We start from the raw sequence: 21,406 nt of genomic DNA, 5'->3' as shown, positions 1-21,406 counted from the left end.
CCATAGCGTCCATTACGCATGCGTCGCACGTCACTCCGCTGCCTGGTGCAGGACGTTCTGGACGGCGTTCACTCGAAACAAGAGGGTCCAGCTCATAAACTTCCCGTATCAAGTTCGAGGTGCTGCTAAAAGTGGCCGGTGAGAGTGGGGTCAGTCGCTTCGCTGCGGAGTCATGTTACCAGGCAGGCGTTTGGTGACGCAAGCTGCGCACACGTCGAATCCAACTCGCGTGCATGCCGAGGAGCGGGAAGCACGAAAGGTCGCAAAGTCTGGACAGCCTCGAAGTCCAGAAAGGCGGTGACTATCCCCGTCTGGCGAAGGTTACGAGAGAATGTCAGGAGACGTGCAAAGGATCGAGCAGAAACCTCTTGCACCAGTAAGCGCTGTCAGCCAGAACTCTGTCCCGGTCAGTCACTTCTGCTGTTGGGCCGGAGCCAGGCCCGCAGAACCTCGAAAGCATATCTGGAAACGTCAGAGCTACCACAGTGTCGCGTGCCTGTGTGCGCGTCTCCATGTCTGCACCCAGGCCCAGCACAATGTTCAGGCCCGGATGGGTGAGTTTGCGTCCTTACACTGCCCGGCGAACAAGGGGAAGTGGGTGGGAGAGCGAGCGTTTCTATGTGGGGGGCAGAGGACCTGGGACGGAGGAGGTCGAGTGATGAGTCATGTTAAGGTTTTGTTCAGGGTGGTGTTACGTTAACGTGTGTCACAGTCTGTTCTTTTGGTTGACTTTGGTGCCGTCTCCCTTGTCGCCCTTACTCTCCCTCTTACTGCGCAAGACGGTTTCGAAATTTCAACGAGAGCATCTGCCGGCAACACCTTCGCCTCGCTCGGACCAGTGCAAAGGTGTAGAGGGCCAGAAGTGCACAACCGAAACGGGAGGAGAAGGACCCTTGCCTTCCAGAACAGCTGACGGGACCACTGGCATCATCACTGACGGCGGAGGGTACGATAAGCAGCAGCCCAGGTTCTCCCAGGTTTTCCAGGTTTTGGCCCCACGATCCACGAACGCTGGAAAGAGGGGGAGTGCGTACTCCTTTTGAGTTTGTCGAGTTTCCCAGAATGTGCCCGCTTTGTTCCTTGTTTTTGCCACTGCGCTTTCGACATGGACTGTCTCGTCCTTTGGTCGCCTGCCCGTGTCCCTCCTCGTCGTCCCGCCCCGGCTATCTGGCATGGTCAGTGCTGTACCCGTCCTTGAACCCGTCCTCAACCCGCGCGGCACGCGGCATGTAAATGCAAAAGCAGGAGGGCCCCCGTACCTATCCTCCTGATGTCAGTTGCTTCCTTTTGCATTCTTGGAGCTGTTCCGGGCCGGTGTGCCCCTCGCTTTTGCTCTATGGACGGACAGCAGAGGTGCGGAAACGCTCAAAACGTGCTACGCTACGGACACTTTCCGGCTGTTGCGTCCGGCTGAGAGCCGTATGAGACTGACTGATCTGCAGCAGGCCCTGCAACAGCCGGGCAGTACGACGCTCGTTGGGGCTATGGGGCAGTCCGAAATCGGTTGGCAGTTGTCCGAGGGTGGTCCGAATCGACAGTCCGAAGTGAGACAACGCAAGGGCACTTGCAACGGTGAGCTGCTTGAGACCGAGAATTCTAATCCGGGGGCCTGGTTTACTAGCCTCCTGGTGCTATTTACGAGCATAGGAACACGAGTTGAACTTTGGTCAGCGTGTTACCATTGGGATCGCTGGTGCGGGACCTCAGCAGGCCCTCGATAGCCCTCGATACAGGGGACAAGAGGGGATTTGAGCGGTGATACTCTGCCATTCGGGTCGCTGGCTTCGTTTCCAGCAACTCGACGATCAGCATGGAGATCCTGCACTACATTGTAGGAGTGGACGGAGCGCAGACGGCCCCGGACGCCCCACCCGTTGCCGCGCCGTGCATGGGCGAGCAGATGGGAAGTCCCGCAGTGGGTGTCCGAGGTGAAGATCGCAGACTCAAGACAGCGGACACTGCAGGATGGAGATGGAGCGTCGAACCCGAGAATGCGCGCAGCACAGGAAACAACAGCAGGCAACGTAAACCTTGTTTCCGCTGTGAATTGTCCAGCACGCGACCAAGCTTTGCTGAAAGCTCGCTCCAACAACTCTCAAGTATTCAGAGCAAGCTCAGGCTCAAACCAGTCTCTGCCCGCACAATGCGCACTTGCTGCCCGAATCCTGCTCATGGAGAAATACAAATAGTTACAAACATTTGAGATGTGTTCGACATTGCGGATGACGGTCCTTGAGATTAAGGATGAATTGTCTTTTGGTAATGCCGTCGACCTCCAGCTGAAAAGGTCAGATTACCCACGAAAAGGTCAGAAACAGCGGAGTATCGTCGGGCAGAACATGCGTCGTACTACCTTGCCAGAATGCACAACTCCCCGTTCTGCCCTCCCAATTGACCAGCTTGCCTGAATAGACAGCTGGTACCGAGCGCAAGCGCAAGCGACGCCGGGCTGGATGCAGCCAAGCAGTATGCAGTGCATCCCGGGTGCGAGTGGACGCTTATCTCTACCCGGCGTTGAAGGGTGTCACGCGCCTCCGAGCGGAGGGCGGATGTGCGGATGCCTCGGGCTGGGAGGCATGCCCGTCATATCCGCTGGCTGGCCGCTGGCTGGTTGGCCAACCAACGTCGTTCTGCCCGCTCGGCGTGCGCCGAACATTGAATCTGCTGCGTAACCCACGCCGGACCTCTCGGCGTGGGTTCGTGAGTTCCATTCAGAGAGGCCCGCAGGCACTGCTGGGTCAATCTCCACTCTGCGTCAGCTGCAGCCCGGCACGGCTGGGTCCCGTTGCGAGGTGACGGCCTCGTGACGGTGACGATGACGGCCCGGTGACAATGCAGTGCGTACGTGAGTGAATGGGAGAGTGAGTGCGTACGACAGTATGACAGATCTGCACTTCCAGCGAACAATTGTCGTTTCTCCATGGTTCAACCTTCGAACGCCACGCCAGCGTCGATCTGCCTCGCAGCTGGTGAGGATCGGCGGTAACGTCTTTTGATCGCCGCATCGATACGGGCAAATGCAGACAATGCGCCGAGACGTCTTCGCACCAGACGGGAGAAGCATGAGCATTGTTGGGGGAGAAGATTTGCGGATCCGACAGCTCCTTTTCGAGCGATGAGTGCGCGATGGGCAAGCGATTAGCGGAGGAGTTGGCCACATTGAACTTATGGGGCAGTACATTGTGCATTCAAGGTCTGGCCCAGCCAGAGCAGCCAAGGCGGCACGCGTCCTCGTCCTAAAGAGAAGATGCACGCACAAAGAGTATGCAGCGGTGCGATGGCGTGGGCGCGTCAGCAACATTCTCGCAATCAGAATGCGGGGATGTACAGGGGAGGATAAGAGGACAGGGTGGAGGCGTGAGCTGGGGCGGTGGTCGAGCAGCCCAAAAGCCCAGCGCCAGGTCTGGAATGGGGTGCTCCCTGGTCTTGATGCGACTGTTCGCTATCTGATTGCATCGATACGAGGCCCCTCTTCTGCCGCACTATGCGATATGCGATGCGAGATGGCGATACTGAGCATGCGATGCGAGACGTGCGGAACTGATTGTGCATGCGAGACACCCTCGTGTGCATGCGAGTGTCGCCAGATTGACCAGCCCGCACAGATGGCAGGTGCGATCGACGATCACAAGAGCACGCGTTCCTGATCAGGCCAGCTGAATGTTATTGCCTGCCTAATGCCCGTGCCGTTTGCAAGAAGCTGCTGCGGCCCGTCTGACCGCCGTACAGCCGTAGCCGTGCACGCCGTGGGGATGGAAGACCTCTGCGGATACTATGAATTGAACTGACAACTTGTTGCAGACGGCGGCGTATCCATGCATGCCCGCAAGCCCGAGGTGAGTTTGGGGTCCATGGGCCCCAGGACGAGCCAGGAGGATGCAGGACAGAAACGGTGCCTCAGGTATTCTCGAAGGGGCCAGTGGAGGGACACGCAGGACCAGCAATTGGGCAGCGGTGGAAAGTCAGGATCGTGGCGTTGGCCCTCTGCAGGCCCTCTATTCTGTCTGTTGTTCGTTCTACGGCGTGGCGTGCTGTTTCCAATGACACTTGCTGAATGCTTCCCAATACATCCCAATACATTCGATGGGTTGTCCCAATCGTTTCCTATGCTGCGCACATGGACGCACCGGGTTTGGAAGGGGGACGCGAACAAGAACACGTATGGGACGTGCCGGACAGGCCGGACAGGCCGTGCTGATAATCAAGGAACGCGCCAGAGGAACGCGCAGGTCCGCCATCGCCCTTCAGCCCTTCGTCGCCCTTCGTTCTGGGCCACCCAACAATCGCTAGAAACGTCTATGGACCACGTCGCGCAGGTCGGAGCTCCTCGCTTAGGAGACAGGAGGAGGCGCTGCTGCGTCGGTGTCCTCGTGGTGTATCCTGGAGGGTTAAGAAGACAGACGAAGGTACGCAGGTACGAGGGCAGACATGGTGCGACCAGGTGAGACACAAAGAAAAGCAAGCACGGTCCAACGCACGGTCATCAGTTGCAAAGTGCGATGCGAGCCGATTCACTGTTCTCGAGCAAGAATGAGGCTGTGCGCCGTGTGTTCCGATCTGCCGAGTCCGAGGGCCCTCACTCCTCCGACAGCCGTGCGCATTGCCGTGTGCGTGCCGTTGGCTGCCGTAGTGCATTCTTAGAAGCCCCAAACTGTCGGAACATCCGGGTGCCTCCTGCATTGACGCCGGTGCGCCGGTAATCCGGCGTGTTGCATGTAACCTACAGCGCTGTAGCCCCTCTGTGCGTCGCCGGAGTGTGTCTGACACTTTTGTGGCGTAGGAGCATACCCCGTGCATACCGCGCAGCACATGTGTGCGCAGGAGGCACTACTCGGCACGCAGGCACAAACAGCTGCTTGCGACACAGATGCGCGCCATAGTGGTCCTGTTGTGTTTCGAGCAGCGCACCAGAATTAGATCGCTTGGTATGCACCTCTGCCATTCGCAGCCCCCGTATTCTGCCGCCATTCTGTTACACCCCCGCAAACCCACTACGGCCACTATACAAGACCACTCCTCAGTCGATCTTGGAGTGTGTGGCTGAGACATACGAACAGCTGCCTAGGTTATCTCGTCATTTGCTCACATCACTCCCATTCTGCTAGCATGCTAGTCGGTCTACTCATGTCAGGTGCTCTGCATGGGCTGGGCGTTCCTCGAAACGTGCCGTGCAAGGAGCCGCTGCGGCTTGCTCGTGACTAACGCTGGCTCTGGTGGATCTGCCGGAATGAGTTCGAAGGAGTGTAGAACATCCTGTAGCCGGTTTCACAGAGTTGGTGGCGCCCACTCTCTCATCTCGTGAACTGCCGAGAGCACCGCTAAAGGGAAGCTACGAGAAGCACGAAGACTACGAGAACAAACGTGATGCTCGAAAACATGCGCATTCTCTGCATTCATGGGATCCGAGCACCGGCCGCGCCAGGCATCGATAGCGGGTCGCATCTGTGCGTTCCCGAAGCCCCCGAAGTCCCGAAGCCCGAGCCCGTCGCTCTCCGGCCTAGATCGTCCCCGTCCCCGACACCCCCATGCCCTCCGCTATAGTAGTGCCTCGGAGGACGGTCCGTGACGAGGCCCTCCCATGTCTCTACCCGCAGGCATCTTAGTCCATTCTAACGGTTCTAGCCACTCTAAGTGCCCCGGATCCGCACCAAGCACTATGGGAAGTATGGGGGGAGCAATGCATAGTGTCGAGTTGTCGAGTTCTCGCCAAGACACTCTCGCCACCCCCAAACACATTAGAACGCCGCACGCACGCACTACTGAATGAACCATGAATGTGCTCGTTTCGCTTCAAGTCGCTTCGGTTAGCAATGGGTGTATCGCCTTCTAGAGTTACGCAGCCACACAGACGGCTAAGCGATCGCAAGGCTGGCATGGCTGGCGATTGCTGATCTGCACTGCGGAACAGAAGAGCGCTCGCCGGTTACTACTGTCACGGAGGAGCACAATTGGGGTGGTGCGACAGTATTGCAGAGCTCAATGAGGTCTCATGTCTGCCGCCCGCGCCGCCCACCGCGCCCGAGACCGGTCAGTCACCGCGACCGCCATGTTACTCAGTTGGCTCTGAATTGCGTAGAAGCTGCCGGAGCATTGTACATGAGAAGTCCACATGTGTCTAACACTGCCTCTCCGGCGCGGAAAGAGTACCGAGCATGCCGAGCACTTTCTTTGAGATTTCGAAGTCACCACGAAGCAAACTCTTTGAGATAATGACCACGCATTTCAAACGCGGACACCGATCGCGAACTGCCCGGCACCGGCGGTACCGATACGATCGACGATCCCTCCGAACGCCCTGCCCGTATCCTTCCCTCGCCGAGCTCCGCGGCGCAGACAGAAGTGCACGTACGCACTACCCCCGCCCGCATGCTGTTGTGCCCGCATGCACGCACAAAACAAAACAGGTGTGGTTAGTTTGTTAGCTCGAACGCCACGCCGTTCGATCTCTCGAATTCAGTCTGAACTCTCGCTGCATGTCGGGAAAGTGCAGAGAGAGAGTGCAAAGAACAGGTGACCCTCTTTGTCCGGGGATATTCCGGGCGTTTACTACCTGTGGTGTATGTTCCGGATAGTGGCCCGCCTGTCCTTTTGTAACGGGGGATTTGTGCTTCTCTCCTCCGCACTTTGACTTTTTGTCTGGAGTGCGGAATTGGGCTGGCTGGGTGATCAGACTGGGAGAAGGTGCGGTACGGTGTGACGTGTATTGTGCGAAGGGCTGGGAGGCCTGGGAGGGGGAGATCGAGGCGAGGGCTTGCAAGGTTTGGACATGGTGTTGTGGGTGAGATGCCTGTCACGCAGCAGCACTGCACCAGCGTAGAAACGACGAAAAACTGTACCAGCAGCCATGGTGCACGCTGGCCAGACCTGGCCCTGAGAGGGTGGACCCTGGGTGCCCTACGCATCCCTGGAAGGGACTACCCAGGGAAGATGGGCCAGGGCGCACTCCAGGGTCCATCCAGGGCGTCGAGGGCACGCAGGGCTCAAGGGCAACACCCAGGGTATCAGTCGAAGGGCTCGAAGGGCTCCAGACGCGCCAACTCTATCCTCAAGCACCGTCCTTGTCCTCCATGTCACATCATCCACCCACCACTACCTACTCTCTCTCTCTCCACACTCCTCTTGCACGCTCTGCTTCTTGCACACCTCTCTTCATATATTACTCCTACTCTCCTTATCACCCTCTTCCCCCCTCATACCCTCCTCCTCGCTCCACCTCTCTTACTCCTTCTTCTCTCTTCAAAACGCTCAACGCTCAACTGTTAGCTTGTCCTCATCCGACTCCCTTCTCCTAACGACCACCCAGCCCTTCTCATCACCCCCCACTCTCCCTCACACCTCTTCACCACCTCAAGCGACAACCCGCCCTTCACAGCCAAAGAGCTGTCCCTTGTCACATTACCTTCACCATGCTCCTCGCTACACCGACCTTTGCCTCGGCGTCCTCTTCCGCCTCGGCCTCCTCCGTCTTCCCTACCGGCACCCCCGTCTTCACCCCGATCTCACCAGAGTTTGAGGAGCGGATCCACCCGGCCTCGCTCGACGCTTGCGGGCAGCATGACCCCGCCCTCCTCGAGCTGATCCGGTCCGACGTCTCGCGCGACCTCATCTGTAAGTTGGGCGACTAAGTGTTTCGAGTGTGGACTAGTTACCCTAACCACCCCCAGCTTTCATCTCCCGTACCACGACCTCGGTCATTGGAAGCTCAACGACCATCAGCGCCAAGGACGAGGCGCAGGCCGCGGGCATCCCCTCGCTCACCACCTTCATTGGTGTCGTGTGCGAGCAGTCCAACGTCCAAGTCTCCACCCTCCTCGCGACCATTGTCTACCTCGAGCGGCTACGCAGCCGACTGCCCCGGTTTGCTAAGGGTGAGTCCAACTAGTCGTACCCGCATCGCGGGGCGGAGCATCAGTCGCCGTGATTATGTCCAGCGCTAACCAGTCAGGCCTGCCGTGTACGCGCCACCGTGTGTTCCTCGCGACACTTATCTGCGCTGCCAAGTATCTGAACGACTCCAGCCCGAAGAACAAGCACTGGTGCCGCTACGCCCAGATGTTCTCCCAGCCCGAAGTCAACCTGATGGAGAAGCAGCTCCTATTCCTACTCGACTACGACCTTGCCGTCTCCGAGTCCGAGATTTGCCATTACGCCCGCCCCTTCCTCGAGCAGTACACGTTCGAGCCCGAGATCCCCCGCCCCGCTCTCGCCACGCCGCCGAGCACTCCCCCCGACCTCCCTCTCCCCGTCACGCCGCGCCTGCCCTCGGGCGAGACGTGCTACTACGCCGACGACGCTCCGTCTCTTGACCGCAGCGACTCGACGTCCTCTATCGGCTCGGACGGCCCGGTGACGCCCGCGTCCTCTGCCTGCTCGCCGGTGCACCGCATCGCCGTCGCCGACGCGCACACGCACGCTGCCCTCTCCCCCGCTGCCGTGCCAACAACGAAAGATGCGCGCCAGTACGTCCGCCGGCTATTCAGCCGACGTGCGTCCTCTGCCGCCGTCTAAATGACCAACCTCAACACTCTTTGAACCACCGCATCGACCCTCATTCCAACTCCTCTTTTGCATACATAGAAACATTTTGGGTTTCCGGGCCACCACCGCCCTCCGCGAGGGCGGCCATCCCCCACGCAATAACGACCAACCATAACGAGCATGCCGCGCCCGGTGCAGCGCACCCGGGCCGGTCCACGAAAAGCAACCCCCCCTGTCTGGCGGGGGGTTGAATGTAACTCCTGTAGAACGTCAATCAAACGTAGCATAGACCTGTTTCCTGGCCATTGTCAGACGAGACGTATGAATGTCACATAAACTGGAAGACAGAAGTGGTGGAGAATACCCCGCAATAGTCATGGAATGATGGCTGAGACAGAGTGGGACGGAATAGTGTGCTGGGCGCGATGGGTGAAACCGGTGAGACAGGCGTGGTGCGTGGTGCGTGGTGCGTGCGTGCGTGGTGGTGCGCAGTGGCAGGAAAAGGGTGGGGAGTACGCAGTGTCTCACCACCAGGTTCCAACTTACTGTTACACTGAGCGTCCACTGACATGTACACTGGGATCACGCACGTCTCCCCGGAATCACGACCACGACGCCGTCTCGCCATCCCTGCATGACTCCAGAGTACGAGAGTGCGTCACTGTTCCAGAAGCTCAATGTTGGGTACGACACTAGCAGTGTGTGTCCAGTTGTACAGTCTAGTGTCAAGTTTGTGCGTCAGACGTTCTGTGCATTGGGAGGACAGGCGACACGGGTCTGGTCTTCGTTCAGTCATCCTGTGGTCCGTACTCCGTGTTGTGCTGATTGCTCGGCTCGGATCGCAGCGCACATGCGTAACAGCGACACGGCATATCGGAAGACTTCAACGCCACTGACGCCGATGTCTGAGTCGGAGCCGGGTGTATTGTTGCTTGCGAGGTGCTGCGTGCTCGTGACGAGTGTGGGCTTGTCAGTTGGCCTGCAACTTCATCAGGTGCATTCAGTTGTCTCTCCTTCACTTGTGCCATGCGTTGTGCTCGGTCTGGACTGTGGCTGCGAGTCACAAGTGCTGAACAGCCGTCAATGCGACAGTCTGGGCAGCTTGTTGCGCGCCGTCATGTGCCGCTCTCGCCCATCAACAACGCGCATTACGGACACCGAAGGACACTGTGCAGCGCATGCATACTAACCAGCTACGTCGACGCGTTGGTGTGAGCGGGTGACGAACCACGGCTTCAGATCATTAATTGCGGGTAACTAGCTGCTGACCGGTGCCCGCATGCATAATCGTGTTCCCTTTCGCTCCCCCCCTTCTCGCCTGCTAGCAGGCTACTCGTGTGAGTGGTGCAGAAAGGAGAGTGTTGTGATGGTCCAGAACGCACACCTGCAAAGCTGAACAATCTGATATGACCCCTCACGCGCGCCACCCGACATGGGTAGATGGGAGAATCAGGGCAATGGGTGTCGTTTTCAGTCCCGCGTCTTCCCTTCCCTCCTGCTCTCTCCTCTCCTCTCTCTCCTCCGTCTCTCATCTGTCCCTCGCTCATACTGCGTGCCTGTCCTCCTCATCTGTCACCCGCTCTCCCACCCATACTGCTAGCTTGTCCAGTGAAAGTCGGGCGAAGGACAGACGGTACAACTGACGAATGCGACGACGACAGAACCAGGTCCTGGGTGATGGACGGGAAGAGAGTTGACCTGAGTACCAATCCTCTGAGCGCGTCCCGATGAATCTACCACTGCCCCGTTGCGCTCCCTGCGCAGTTTGGGATACGTATCGTGCAGAACTGGGCCGGGCGGGAGCACTACGGTACAACGAACGGAGCGGCGGGGTCACGCTGGAATGGAGGGAAGCTCCCTTCTTCCCAGTCACTACATATCGAGCTCACTCGACCAACTTCCTGCCCCGCGTGCCCTATGGCGCTCACGGTCTCCTGTCCTGACAGCCAGTGGCAGGTTCCGGCACTCTCCAATGACCATGAAGCACAGGTTACACGTCAGAGTCACCACGTATGTTAATCGTTATGCGGAAAGTTGGCATCCAGGACATGGCGTGACGCGGCATGACTCACGCCACTCCAATATGCCGGCAGCGTTATGGTCACTCTCTGTTGGAATTTTGCTTATCATGCAGTCACGAAGAAGCATCGGGCGTCGGGATAGAAGTCGGGCGGATGCGCGCGGGCAAGCATGCATCGGGCGTACGGGACACGACATCGTCGATGTCAGACAGGTGGACACAGGAGACGGAGGAGCGACTACGACCAGCCCGTCCAGGCAGCAACGGGGCGTGCTCTGCTTGCTCTATGTTCTTTATGTGTCTTCGGAGACTGAGAGTCGTCCCAAACTCGTCGTCGTCGCAGCATAGATTGGGAGACCTGGGGGGATCGTCGCATGTCACCTTTGCGTGTGCGCCTGGCGGGGTACCCTTCCAACACCGGCCTTGCCAGACTGCGTCGCAGGTCACTTTGGCGTGCGTCAGTAGAGGCAGAGACTCGCAAACGTGCGACACGGAGTAACTCGCACTATGAAGCATGAAGCATGGCCCATCAAGAAGCAAGAGGCACGCAGCGTACGTGCGCTCGCTTTGCTGTCGTCTTAAAGTGGCCTCGTGGAGATCGTCGCAGCTGTTTGACGTCGCAGGCTACATAACCATGCAGCGCGTAACAAGGGCCGTCTGCTGGGTCCTCGTATGGAGTCTCCAACGTAAGGAAGGTACGTCGGCGACCCAGTTTGCGCTTAGCTGACGTTAAGAGTGTGTCAGTGACTCGCTGCTTCCAACGGCTCGTAAGAAGGCACAGTTCGAGTGCGTACTCTTCCCAGTCTGGGGTATCAGCTGTGTAACACTAGTCTTCCAGCTGAACAGTGACCAGCGCTTGGTGTATATCAGAGGCTTAAGAGCATGGAGCAAGCCGCGACGCAAGCTGTGATAAGAGGCACGCCGACGACGCCGTCGCCGCACGTCCTTTCGCTGCTGCGTGGCTCCGTACTCCCCTCCCTGCTTGCTCCAGTTTCGGACTCCAGGTGCTCCAGCCGCGCACCCTGTTCCATGCATCACCGCTCAGATTACGAGGTTTCGGTCCCTGCTCCGTGCACATCCGTGCACCAGACAAGCTGACCGGCCAGCTCGCCGGCGTCGCCGGTGTCGCCGGCGTACCTGCCACTTCGAGCTGGAAACGCAGCACCCTCGGCCACTTAGACTCGAGCGTTGCCGTCCGCATGACCAGGCCTGGGTGCGTCCGTTGGACCAGCAGTGTCCGTATGCTCCGTACGCAGACCGCGTCGTGCGCGTCTGTGTGCGTTTCGTGCGTTTCGGTTGGCGGCCAGACAGGCCAGACCGGGAGTACGACGCCGGTGCTTAACGCTGCTTGCTTACGGCGTAGCTTACGGCTTGCGGCGGAGGCAAGGCACAGGAACGTCCGAGGAACGGAGGCCGCTGCTATGTCGCTTCGCTCACTCCTCTGCCCTCTGTTCTTGCCCTGCTCCGCCCTGCTCGCCCTGCTCGTTGCGTAAGACTCTGTGCGGACCGGCACCCCTGCCCTGTGCATCTGAGGCGTGTTCTGTGACTTGCGAGAGGAAAGAGAAACACTCCAGCGAGTTAGAGTTGATTCCCGCAATCCCCCTGCCACGCAAGCTGGCCAGGATGGCCAGACCTCGCACCTCCCCCTTGCAGCCCCCCTCTCGTATCCAGATGTGCTGCAAAGCAAATAGCGCACCACTCACAACTTGCGACTGGTACTTCAGTGACTACACGTAAGCAGCGTGCCTCCCGGTCCAGCCATGTTCAAGCATGTGCTGCTCAGCGTACGACGCCGGCTTTGAAACCGTCAGAAAGGACACAAGGAGCATCTCGTTACATCGCTTGCAGGACCGCTCTCGCTGTGGTCCACACCTCTATGCGAAACATGCAAAACATGCGCAACATGCATACCTGTGCCGTTCGCAACACCGGTCCGCTCCGCGCAGATCTGGGGCCATTGTCTGGGTACCCGACTCCGCTGTGACTGTCGGTTCTCAACCTCGGGTTCCGCGGGAGACTGACGGGGACCTGGTCGGGGCGATCAGGCAATCAGGCATGAACATGGGCGATCAAGCACGAGGGGATGTAACGGGGACGTTGCAGGTACCGCTAGCAAACAAGCATGTGGAGCATGACCACTCGAGGCGAGACAAAAGGTACGAGTGCCATTGCCAGCCAGCGGGCATTGTGCATTGTTGTTTTGCGGAGCGGAAGATCTCGCACAGCATGTGGTGGCAGCGCCGTGGAGCGCCTGTCTCAGCGCCTCACGCTCATCGGTCGTCAGTGCGACGCTCCTATCAAGTCACCCGTTTCCCATAGTCTCACTTCACTCAAAGTGGCGAGTACAGCAATCATGCTGCCCGCTGCCCAGTTGCCCAGCTGCCACGTCGTAAGCACCTGCATCGCCATGAGCAATATGAGCAAGAGAACGCATTCATGCCCGCTCCCAGGTGCCCAGGCACAGATTGCCGCGGAAGCACGAGCCGGTCAATGTCGTTTATTGAGGTACGCCCCCCGTGCAGTGCTGGCCAACAGGTCCCCCGCAATTGATATCTACCCGGGGCCTTGGGCTAGTGTGAGCAACCTCCGGACCGTGGTCCGCAACAATGGCTCGCATGACGAAAACTCCCCGGGCGTCCGAAGTCCGGCTGATCGCCGACTGCGCATGCGCACATGAATGAATGGGATGGTCATGGCAGTCGGAGATGAAAGCGTGGGATACTCATGGTCGTGCGTATGTGAGACCAAATGCGGAGGACTTTAGTCTCAAGCATGCCCGCAACCTTCATTTGCCATCCACGGCCTTGTCTCTGGATCGAAGTGTATTCAGCCCCATCGTCGCGAGAGGGCGGGTCGCAACCGAGATCACCTAGAGTCAACTGGTTTCAACCAGTTCTCAATGGCCACAACGCAAAACTCGATGCTCCCAGCGCCGAATTGGTGTGCGACCCGAGCTTCCCAGGCTTGCACAGAACAAGTTGGAGCTAGTGTCGCTCAACTGGAGTCGTTATCTGAGACACCCGCCAACCTTCTCGCGGCGCCAACCGAGCCCCCAAGCATGCGTACGTGCGCCACAGAGAGTTGGTAACCACACACTCGGTGAGTATCGATCAGCACAAGCATGGTGCAAGGGCAGGAACCGGGCCGTCCGCGCACCCGGTGCCATTACCGCCCGGGTGTCTCTGAACGACAGCGGCGAGCACAGTGTGCCCGCACGTGGCGCAGGATTCAGCGGGAACATGAGATTCCAATTGCTGTCTTGCCTCGTATCGCGGGAGATCGAGCAGATCCAGATGCACATCCATGTCCATGCACATGGTAACGGCGACGACGTCCGTTGCGCATGCGTGCGGGTGTGTCTGACTTTTGCTCACGGGTGCCGCGATCCAGATCGCCGTTGGTTGCAGCGAGAGCACGCACGTCAGCCACCCCGTCCCGAGGCGCCTTCTGTGCGCACGAACATCGTGCTTTGAATTGTCGGACACATGCACAGAAAGCTGGCAGCCTGGCCGTGCTGGCCTACGTCGGAGCAAGCCAAAAGTATCCCGGGCCAACTCAGGTCCACTTGCATGCTGCATACGTGCCTCGCGGCATGCTTTGGTGAAGGTGTGGTAGGAGCTGACCTGCCTGCAAAACAGGCCAGTAGGCAGCACGAAAAGAGCACGGTGCTCCCGAGATTAACGACTGAAGCTTATCTGGGCCTGACCCGTCACAGCGTGATGGCAGTCACGCTGTTCCTGCGTTCCCACAGAGCTACACCAGGTACAGGTATGCATGCATGCACCGCCTGGATCTCGGTGCTGGGCCATTCCCATGCACCGCTCGATCGGTGCCGGGCGCGCGGGTGAACATGGCGAAAAAGTAAATGTACTGAACGAGATTGGCAGGTGCGGACCAGGGACGCTTTAAGCATTGTCGGAACACCTGGCACGAGCACACCTGGCTACGCCCGCGATGACTACCAGCGAGCTAAGTGCTCAGCGACAATTCAACGCAGGCCATGTCCGGGAGTCTAATCGGCGGACCAGTTTGCGTGGGTAGCTGCAATGTCTCCTATCATTGCTGCAAATAGAGCGTAGATTGTGGCACTTGAGTGTCTACATGGCGTGGCAACTTCCTCGATGAAGCCTGTGGTCAGGCGCTCACCCGGTCCAACCAAATTGACAGCAGCGTGAGTCAGGTGCAGACCGACAGATGAAAGGCATCGAGGAACTCCGCTACCAGGGGCCGTGTGGCGGGGCCTACAAGGTCCTCCGATTCTTCAGTTTCTTTGCGGTAGGGCGACGCAGCTTGCAGCGATAGTCTGACAAAGCAGCACAGTAATGAGTCTTTCAAGTCTGGGCATGTCCCCGAAGCCATGGTTTGTGGAGCCGTACCGGTGAAAAAGGTGTAGTCCCCTGTGTGAGCGGGACGGACGAACCGGAGGACAGGCTGCACAGGCTGCACAGGCTGCACAGGCTGCACAGGCTGCACAGGCTGCACGAGCTGTCAACTCTGTCGTCGCCTGGTCAATCATACCCGCTTGCAGCCCGGTCGGTCGCGCTCTCCTTGCAATCCTGTCAGCCTCACGGACATCGATAACTCGAGGCAACCAGTCCTCGGCCGTCAGAACTTCCAGAGCTGTGTCCGTCCCCGCTTGCGCTCTCGGCGACAACCTGGAGGGAGATCAGAGGAAGCAATGCCGCTAAGCCTGCTCCCTGGGCCGTGTGTCAGTGCAGTAGGCAATAACTCAACCGTCTCAGCCTCGTTGAGCTTTCGGGTATCCCGCTGACCGCTGACAGCGACGGAGTGCTCTTTCCGGCGGCCGAGTGCCACACAGCACTGAGCTGTCCAATGAAATGCATGTGAGATGAGATTCGGTGCGGATAATAAGAAACTTAACGCTTGACCCAGGTGTACTGTTCCGTTAGCTATGACCTTCTCGACAAACCAGCTTGTACTCACGCGCTTGCGGGCCTTGGGACGGTTAGTCTTCTTACGCTCGACGATACGGGCGTCACGGAAGAGCAGACCGGCGTTGTAGAGGACCTCGCGGGACTCGGGGCGCATGATCTGGAGTGCGCGCGCGATGCCGAGGGCGACGGCGTCCTTCTGGCCCGTCGTGCCGCCTCCACGGACGAGGGCGAAGACGTTGTAAGCTCCCAGCAGACCCGTGAGGCGGAGGGGGCGGAGGACCTTTTCGCGGTCGTCGACATGGCCAAAGAACTGGGGGAGGGGGAGGTGGTTGACGAGGATCTCGGAGGAAGGGGGGCCCGTCGAGTCGCGGAGCTGGGCGAAAGTCTCGGCCGCCTCGTCGACGGCCTCGTTCGCCTCCTCGACCGCGATGCGCGCCGAGCGCCGCTCCTCGTCACTGCCCTTGTCGGCGAGCTTGGCCTCGCGCGCCTTGGAGGCCGTGAGATGCTTCTGCGCCGCGTCCAGCTTCGTCAGCGAGTCCTGGACCGAACGCTGCGCCTGCGTCGGTACGAGCCACACACGAGCGCTCGACGTCTTCCTCCGTCCGATAGCGTACGCGCGTCCGTACTCGTCCAGGTCCCGCTTGCCCTTCTTCACCTTCTTGTCCTTCTGCTCGCCCTGCTTCGTCTCGACCTGCGTCACTCCGCTCGACGCCGCAGCGTGCTTACCCGCCGCAACGGCGTCGGCCTCGGCAACAGGGTTTCCCTCCGCCGCGGCGACGAGCGCGGCCTCCTCCTCCTGCCGCGCCTTGCGGGCCATGCCTCCCTGCTCGAACGGCGCAATGACATCGGCGAGGCGCTGCGCAACATCGTGCTGGTTCGCGAGCTTGGCGATCTGGCGCATGCGCGCGAGCGCACCAAGCGTACCGACGAGATAGCCGTAGTCCTGGTCGGTGCGCATCGTGAACGCGAGCGACTCGCGTGGCAGCCACTTGTACTTCGGCACGGGCACCTTGGGCAGTCCACGGGGAAGGGGGAGGATGTACTGCTGGCGGAGCTTGGCCTCGCCCTCGCGCAGGGCCGCCTGCAGCGTCTCGATGATCGTCATGAGCTCCGGCCGCGTCGTGAAGTGGTTGTCGACGGGGCGGGGGCGGCGCTGGAACGCCACGTCGCCGTTCTCGTCCTGCCAGCGCGGGCGGAAGCCGGCACGTCGGTTGCGCTGGAATCGCGGGCCAGAGTTGTCGGAACCGGCGGACTCGGAGGCGCCCTCGGCCTGCGACGTCGACATGGCGCGAGCACCGAGGGTGCGCAGGAGTGGCCGTGTCGCGCGCCCGGCGACGCTCGCGGCGCTCGTGATCGACATCGTCATCGCGGTGCGTGTCGGTGTCGGGAGGTGGTAACGAGCTAGACGTAGGTGGTAGCTAGACCTGCGGTTCGCCCGACTTTTACCAGGTGGTCCGCAAAAGTCAGGCCGCGGGTGGACTTTCGGACCTGTCGGGACCAATCTTATCAAGTTTCATCCGACGCACACGTGTACTTTCCGCCGTCCACCGTCCTGGTCATGTTGACAACAAGTGAGCGCAATGAGCGATCGCGTGCTTAGGTAACCGTCAGCGAACGGATGCATGGAAGACCGGCTAGAGTTATCAGATAGCGAAAGTTGGTCGAACGCACCCCCTGGACCTTGACTCTGCTCTCCCGACCACACCTCCACGACAACATGACCGTCACCCCGCAGCAGATCGAGGACAAGCTCCGCGCAGCCATCCAGGTCGACCATCTCGTGCGTGTTCAATCGCAGCTCGCTGAATCGGTCCGTGTGCAAGCTGACAGCCACAGGAAATCATCGACACCAGCGGCAACTGCGGAGGTGCATACAACGTCGTCATTGTGTCGCCCGACTTTCAGAAGAAGATGACGCTGGCCAGGCATAAGATGGGTGCGTGTGCTTGTGTGCCTGCTGCCCTCACCAGTGTATTCCCAGTTGACGTATGCAGTGAACCAGATCCTGGCTGAGGAGATCGCCAACGTCCACGCCTTCTCTCAGGTACGATCAGCTTTAGGAGCTAGAGAAGTAAGCTGACATGCAGAAAACATTGACGCCCGAGCAATGGGCTAAGGAGCAGGCAAAGTAAGCGTCCTATCTGTTGTATCATTACTAGAGTCATCGTCTAAGCGGTGGGCGTTGCGGCAGGAGCTCAAGGGCGTCGGGTCCTGCCCAACGGGGGCACCCGCGCTTCGCTGTTAGCGCTTCGCGACGTCTGCGCCGATTCGCTCGCTTCGCTCGCCCGCGCTAGCAAGGTCGTATATGTGTAGCATGTAAAGGACATGAGGGCACTAAGCCAGACAGACCCAATATAATCTATGATACTGTATAAGTGGTACAACAGAGCGGAGCTTCTCTATTCTATCGCCTGACCTGACACTAACCCCTCTTCCTCCGTCCGTTCATCTGCTCCTCGTACTTCAGCCGGAGCGAGCGGTCAACTGTTTGGACATAGTACTTGCCCGAGTCGGCCTTCCAGCTGACCCAACCTGAGTAGTAGCTGTACGGCTCGCACTTGAGGATACTCGCGAACGAGTCACAGTTCATCTCGTTTATTCTGAAGCCCTCGGGCACAAAGGGTTTCAGTGAGATGATCTTAGCGCCGTCCTTCAAGTCCAAGAAAGAGTGCGTCAGTGCAATGTTCAACGACGAAGGGAACACCTCGTTGTTGACCAGCACGACGTCCGCCTTGGCCAACTGCCGCGCCACCTCGGGATGCCGCGTGAAATCGCCCTCGTAGGTGATCGCGTCTGTGTTGCCCTTGAGTGACCACATGGCCCAGCGGCGCTTGCACTCGGCGAGCTGCATGCGCGCACAGCGAGAGGGCACAGGGAGGAGCTCGAAGCCTGAACTCTTGCATCCGGCCTGCAGGGCAGCCTGCACGACACAGTTGCCGACACCGCTGCCTAAGTCCACGAAAACGCTGTCGGGGCCGAGGTCTGTCTGCTCGATGACCTTCGACATGAAGTTGTGTCGCAGCTCGCCATAAGCGTCCTCCTTCTCGTGGATGGCGGCAGCAACCTCGTCCGGGTGCTTGGGGTGGTGCTCCAGCTGGTCCGAGAAGGGGCCGACGACGCGCGAGTACGCCTGGTCGTGCACAAAGTCCACGAGCTCCGACCACTCTCGGCGCGTGATCCGGTACTCGCTGCTGTTCAAGTAGGTGGCCAGCGTACCGTCGGCCTGAATCTCGGCGAGCGCCTTGTTGAATCGCTTAACGGCCTTGACCAGTCCAGGGCCATCTCGTCGATTCGGCGCAAGGGCCCGTCGGAGAGCATCTCCGATCGTCTCGTGGGTGAGCATCGGAGAGCCCTCACCTGCCGGCGAAGCTCCTGGGGTCGGCGTGTGGAGGCGGGAGGGGACAGTCGATTCGAAGTCCCCGCTGGACTCGAGGGTGCCGAAGATATGGCTGTGAGAGGGAGGTATGTAGTCTAGCATTAGCTTTGTGGACGAGGAATACAACTCACGTTCAAGTATGAGCCTCAGCGCATTGCGGAGCTCGCTGACAGGGTTATACTCTCGTTGAGACATTGGTGTCAATAAGATGAACCTGAGCGTCAGTTTGAACTGTCCTGCTCCGCAACTTACTTCTCCGTAGCGCCTGAAGGATAACGAAGCTCGACAGAAGGGAGCGGTTCAGCATTCTCGAAGCCGGGCTGAGGGAAGTCTGAGGACTGTTAGCGAGCAGAAACGCATAACAGAGTAACTCACAAGCCTGGTACTTGTCCCTCTGCTCCTTGCTCTCTTTGTCTCCGCCGGCCCAGCCGGTCACGCGGCCCCTCAGCGCTTCCTCACACTCCACAAATCCGGCCCATCCTCTTCCCCACTCTCCGCGGGCATCGACGAGCTGCGGGCAAAAGAGTTTCCGGTCGACGGGGAGATCTGCTCCACCGATATCTGGCGTCGAGGCGCTGAGACCTACCCGCCGCCGCTTCGGAGCGAGAGCATCGTCGCTGTCGCTTTCGGAGTCGGAGGGAGGAAGAACTCGTTGCGGCGATTGCCTCCTCTTTCTGGGAGCGGGCGACGCCGTCTTCGACTTGGACACAGCGGCGTGGGCGGGCGAGTTGCGCGAGAAGGAGCTCTTCGACGAGCTCGAGGCCGGCTTGCGGTCATACGAGCTGCTTGACGGCGGTTTCTTTTGTAGCGTGACAGTCGGAGACGGCTTGGCCACCGCTGCTGGACGGTGCACGACCTTCTTGACGGTGACGGTGGACACGCCCGGCTTCGAAGACGGCTTCGAGTTGCCGAAGAACGACTGCATCGGTGTCGATCTTGGCGGCTGGTGGATGTGGGCGAGATCGAGCGGTTTGCTGACAGAGTGTAGGATGCCAAAGTCGATGGAAAACGGAGGTGCATGAAAACGCAGACACGACCACTCACCGATCCCTCTTTGTCAACACGGTCCCTGAATTTCCTTAGTAACTCATCCTGGTGGCGACTGCCGCGCACGCCGTGCCCGCCGCTTGCCCGTCGTTGGACAATGGTTCGAGCGACCCCGTCAACACACACACGTATTGGTACACTGGTCATGCATGGATATGGCACATACGTACATACAGATACACGCTCTACTCCTGCTTCCTGACCTTCACTGATCGCCCGTCCTTGATAATCTCCACAAAGTCGTCCCCGAGATCAGCGTTTTCGTCCTCCACGACCTCGCCGCTCTCCACGTCCTGGCGCTTGGGCACTTGCCCGTCCTCCAGCTCGTCGGCCTTCCTCTTAAGAGCCGAAGCTGCCGCTTCCTTTTTCTCCTCCTCGGCCTTGGCTGCAGCAACGAGACCCTCGGCGCGGCGCTCACGGTTGGCGGCGTTGATCTGACCCTTGGTGCGGGTAGTTTCGCCGTCCTTGGCCTCGGTTCCGTTCGCCGCAGAGTCGCTGGCCTTGGCGGCGTCGGCGGCCACACGAGCGGGGTTGAACTTCTTGTACTTTTCGTAATCCTGAACAACACTCATTCCGAGCAGATGCTTATGTCAGCTAACGCACACACACTTCGGTAGCTCACCCTGAACGTGTCGATGATGATGGTGCGGTCCGGGTTCTTGAGGTCGACGCTGTGCGCGGGGTTGAGCTTGGTGACCTCGTCCGCAACGGCCTTGATAATCTCGAGGCGATCCAGAGCATTCGAGTTGCGCGAGTGGGTTTGAATGCCGAACTGATGTCAGCTGGAGCAAACAAACATTCCCTAGCTTACCTTCAGTCCGCGGTCATCGTCCGTTTTGAAGCCGTCGGGGAGCACCTTCAGCGACGCCTCCTTGAGCTCCTCCATGTCGGCCCTACCGACAGCGTGGAAAGGGATGATGCGCTGCGCAAAACGGAAGCTGCACTTTTGGGTCCTCTCGGCCTTCTCGAGGATGAAGCGAACAAGTTTGGAAGGGTCGAGCGGCTCGAGAACGATAATATAGCAGACTGATTGTTACATTCGAACACCCAACTGCAACTCACCACAGGGCGCCTCGCGCTTGCACACACGGAAACGGGTGGACTTCTGCACCTGCTTCTGGTTCATGCCCTCGAGCTCCTTCTTGAGCATGTCCTCGATGTCTCCGTCTTCCTCGTCGTCCTCCTTGCCTTCCTCGGGGTAGAGCTCGTCCGCCGCCTCCTCGAGCGCTTCGAGGATCTCGCGCTCGGCCGTAATCTCCTTGCCTTGCACTGTCGTCACCGCGATGCCGGGAGCAGTGTACATCTCGGGCTGCTCGTTAGCTCATGGCAACTGACTGCAAGCTGGGGGAAGGAAGACACTCACTAGAGGCTGGGTGCGGTACTTGGTCGAGGATCCGCCAGCGAACACGCCCTGGCCATCGCCGCCGCGAGGCGGACCGCCCTTGGACCCGTGCCACTTCTTGCCTCGGTTTCCGCCTTTGCCGCCGCGAGCCATAGTGTCCGAGGGTTTGTTGTTGACTTTGCGGCGTCCTTTGGACAAGCCGAAATTATGGTGGCCGATCCGGAAGCAACACGATCATGATGCGGAGA

At 59.4% G+C, this 21,406-nt stretch overlaps 6 protein-coding genes across 6 annotated transcripts; 3 read left to right on the top strand and 3 right to left on the bottom strand.

The window, feature by feature from the left end:
• Nucleotides 1–536: 536 nt before the first annotated feature.
• A1Q1_01749 (uncharacterized protein) lies at nt 537–913 on the top strand (the record flags this gene model as incomplete). Its single annotated transcript, XM_014324788.1, has 2 exons — nt 537–554; nt 713–913. The coding sequence occupies 2 exons, from the start codon at nt 537–539 to the stop codon at nt 911–913; spliced, it is 219 nt and encodes a 72-aa protein (XP_014180263.1).
• A 6,493-nt stretch (nt 914–7,406) lies between these two features.
• Nucleotides 7,407–8,508, top strand: A1Q1_01748 (g1/s-specific cyclin pcl1 (cyclin hcs26); the record flags this gene model as incomplete). The annotated part of the gene is made up of 3 exons (XM_014324787.1): nt 7,407–7,608; nt 7,665–7,868; nt 7,946–8,508. 3 exons carry the CDS (start codon nt 7,407–7,409, stop codon nt 8,506–8,508), a joined length of 969 nt encoding a protein of 322 aa, XP_014180262.1.
• Nucleotides 8,509–15,103: 6,595 nt separating this feature from the next.
• A1Q1_01747 (uncharacterized protein) lies at nt 15,104–16,759 on the bottom strand (the record flags this gene model as incomplete). The annotated part of the gene is made up of 1 exon (XM_014324786.1): nt 15,104–16,759. One exon carries the CDS (start codon nt 16,757–16,759, stop codon nt 15,104–15,106), a length of 1,656 nt encoding a protein of 551 aa, XP_014180261.1.
• A 351-nt stretch (nt 16,760–17,110) lies between these two features.
• A1Q1_01746 (uncharacterized protein) lies at nt 17,111–17,525 on the top strand (the record flags this gene model as incomplete). The annotated part of the gene is made up of 4 exons (XM_014324785.1): nt 17,111–17,173; nt 17,230–17,329; nt 17,388–17,437; nt 17,481–17,525. The coding sequence occupies 4 exons, from the start codon at nt 17,111–17,113 to the stop codon at nt 17,523–17,525; spliced, it is 258 nt and encodes an 85-aa protein (XP_014180260.1).
• A 290-nt stretch (nt 17,526–17,815) lies between these two features.
• Nucleotides 17,816–19,694, bottom strand: A1Q1_01745 (protein-lysine N-methyltransferase; the record flags this gene model as incomplete). The annotated part of the gene is made up of 3 exons (XM_014324784.1): nt 17,816–18,983; nt 19,022–19,100; nt 19,145–19,694. 3 exons carry the CDS (start codon nt 19,692–19,694, stop codon nt 17,816–17,818), a joined length of 1,797 nt encoding a protein of 598 aa, XP_014180259.1.
• A 307-nt stretch (nt 19,695–20,001) lies between these two features.
• On the bottom strand, nt 20,002–21,311 carry A1Q1_01744 (uncharacterized protein; the record flags this gene model as incomplete). The annotated part of the gene is made up of 5 exons (XM_014324783.1): nt 20,002–20,373; nt 20,439–20,537; nt 20,628–20,842; nt 20,906–21,125; nt 21,180–21,311. The coding sequence occupies 5 exons, from the start codon at nt 21,309–21,311 to the stop codon at nt 20,002–20,004; spliced, it is 1,038 nt and encodes a 345-aa protein (XP_014180258.1).
• Nucleotides 21,312–21,406: the final 95 nt, after the last annotated feature.

Source organism: Trichosporon asahii, assembly GCF_000293215.1.
Source record: "Trichosporon asahii var. asahii CBS 2479 unplaced genomic scaffold scaffold00050, whole genome shotgun sequence".
NCBI lineage: Eukaryota > Fungi > Basidiomycota > Tremellomycetes > Trichosporonales > Trichosporonaceae > Trichosporon > Trichosporon asahii.
This window is presented reverse-complemented; position numbering and strand designations above follow the sequence as displayed.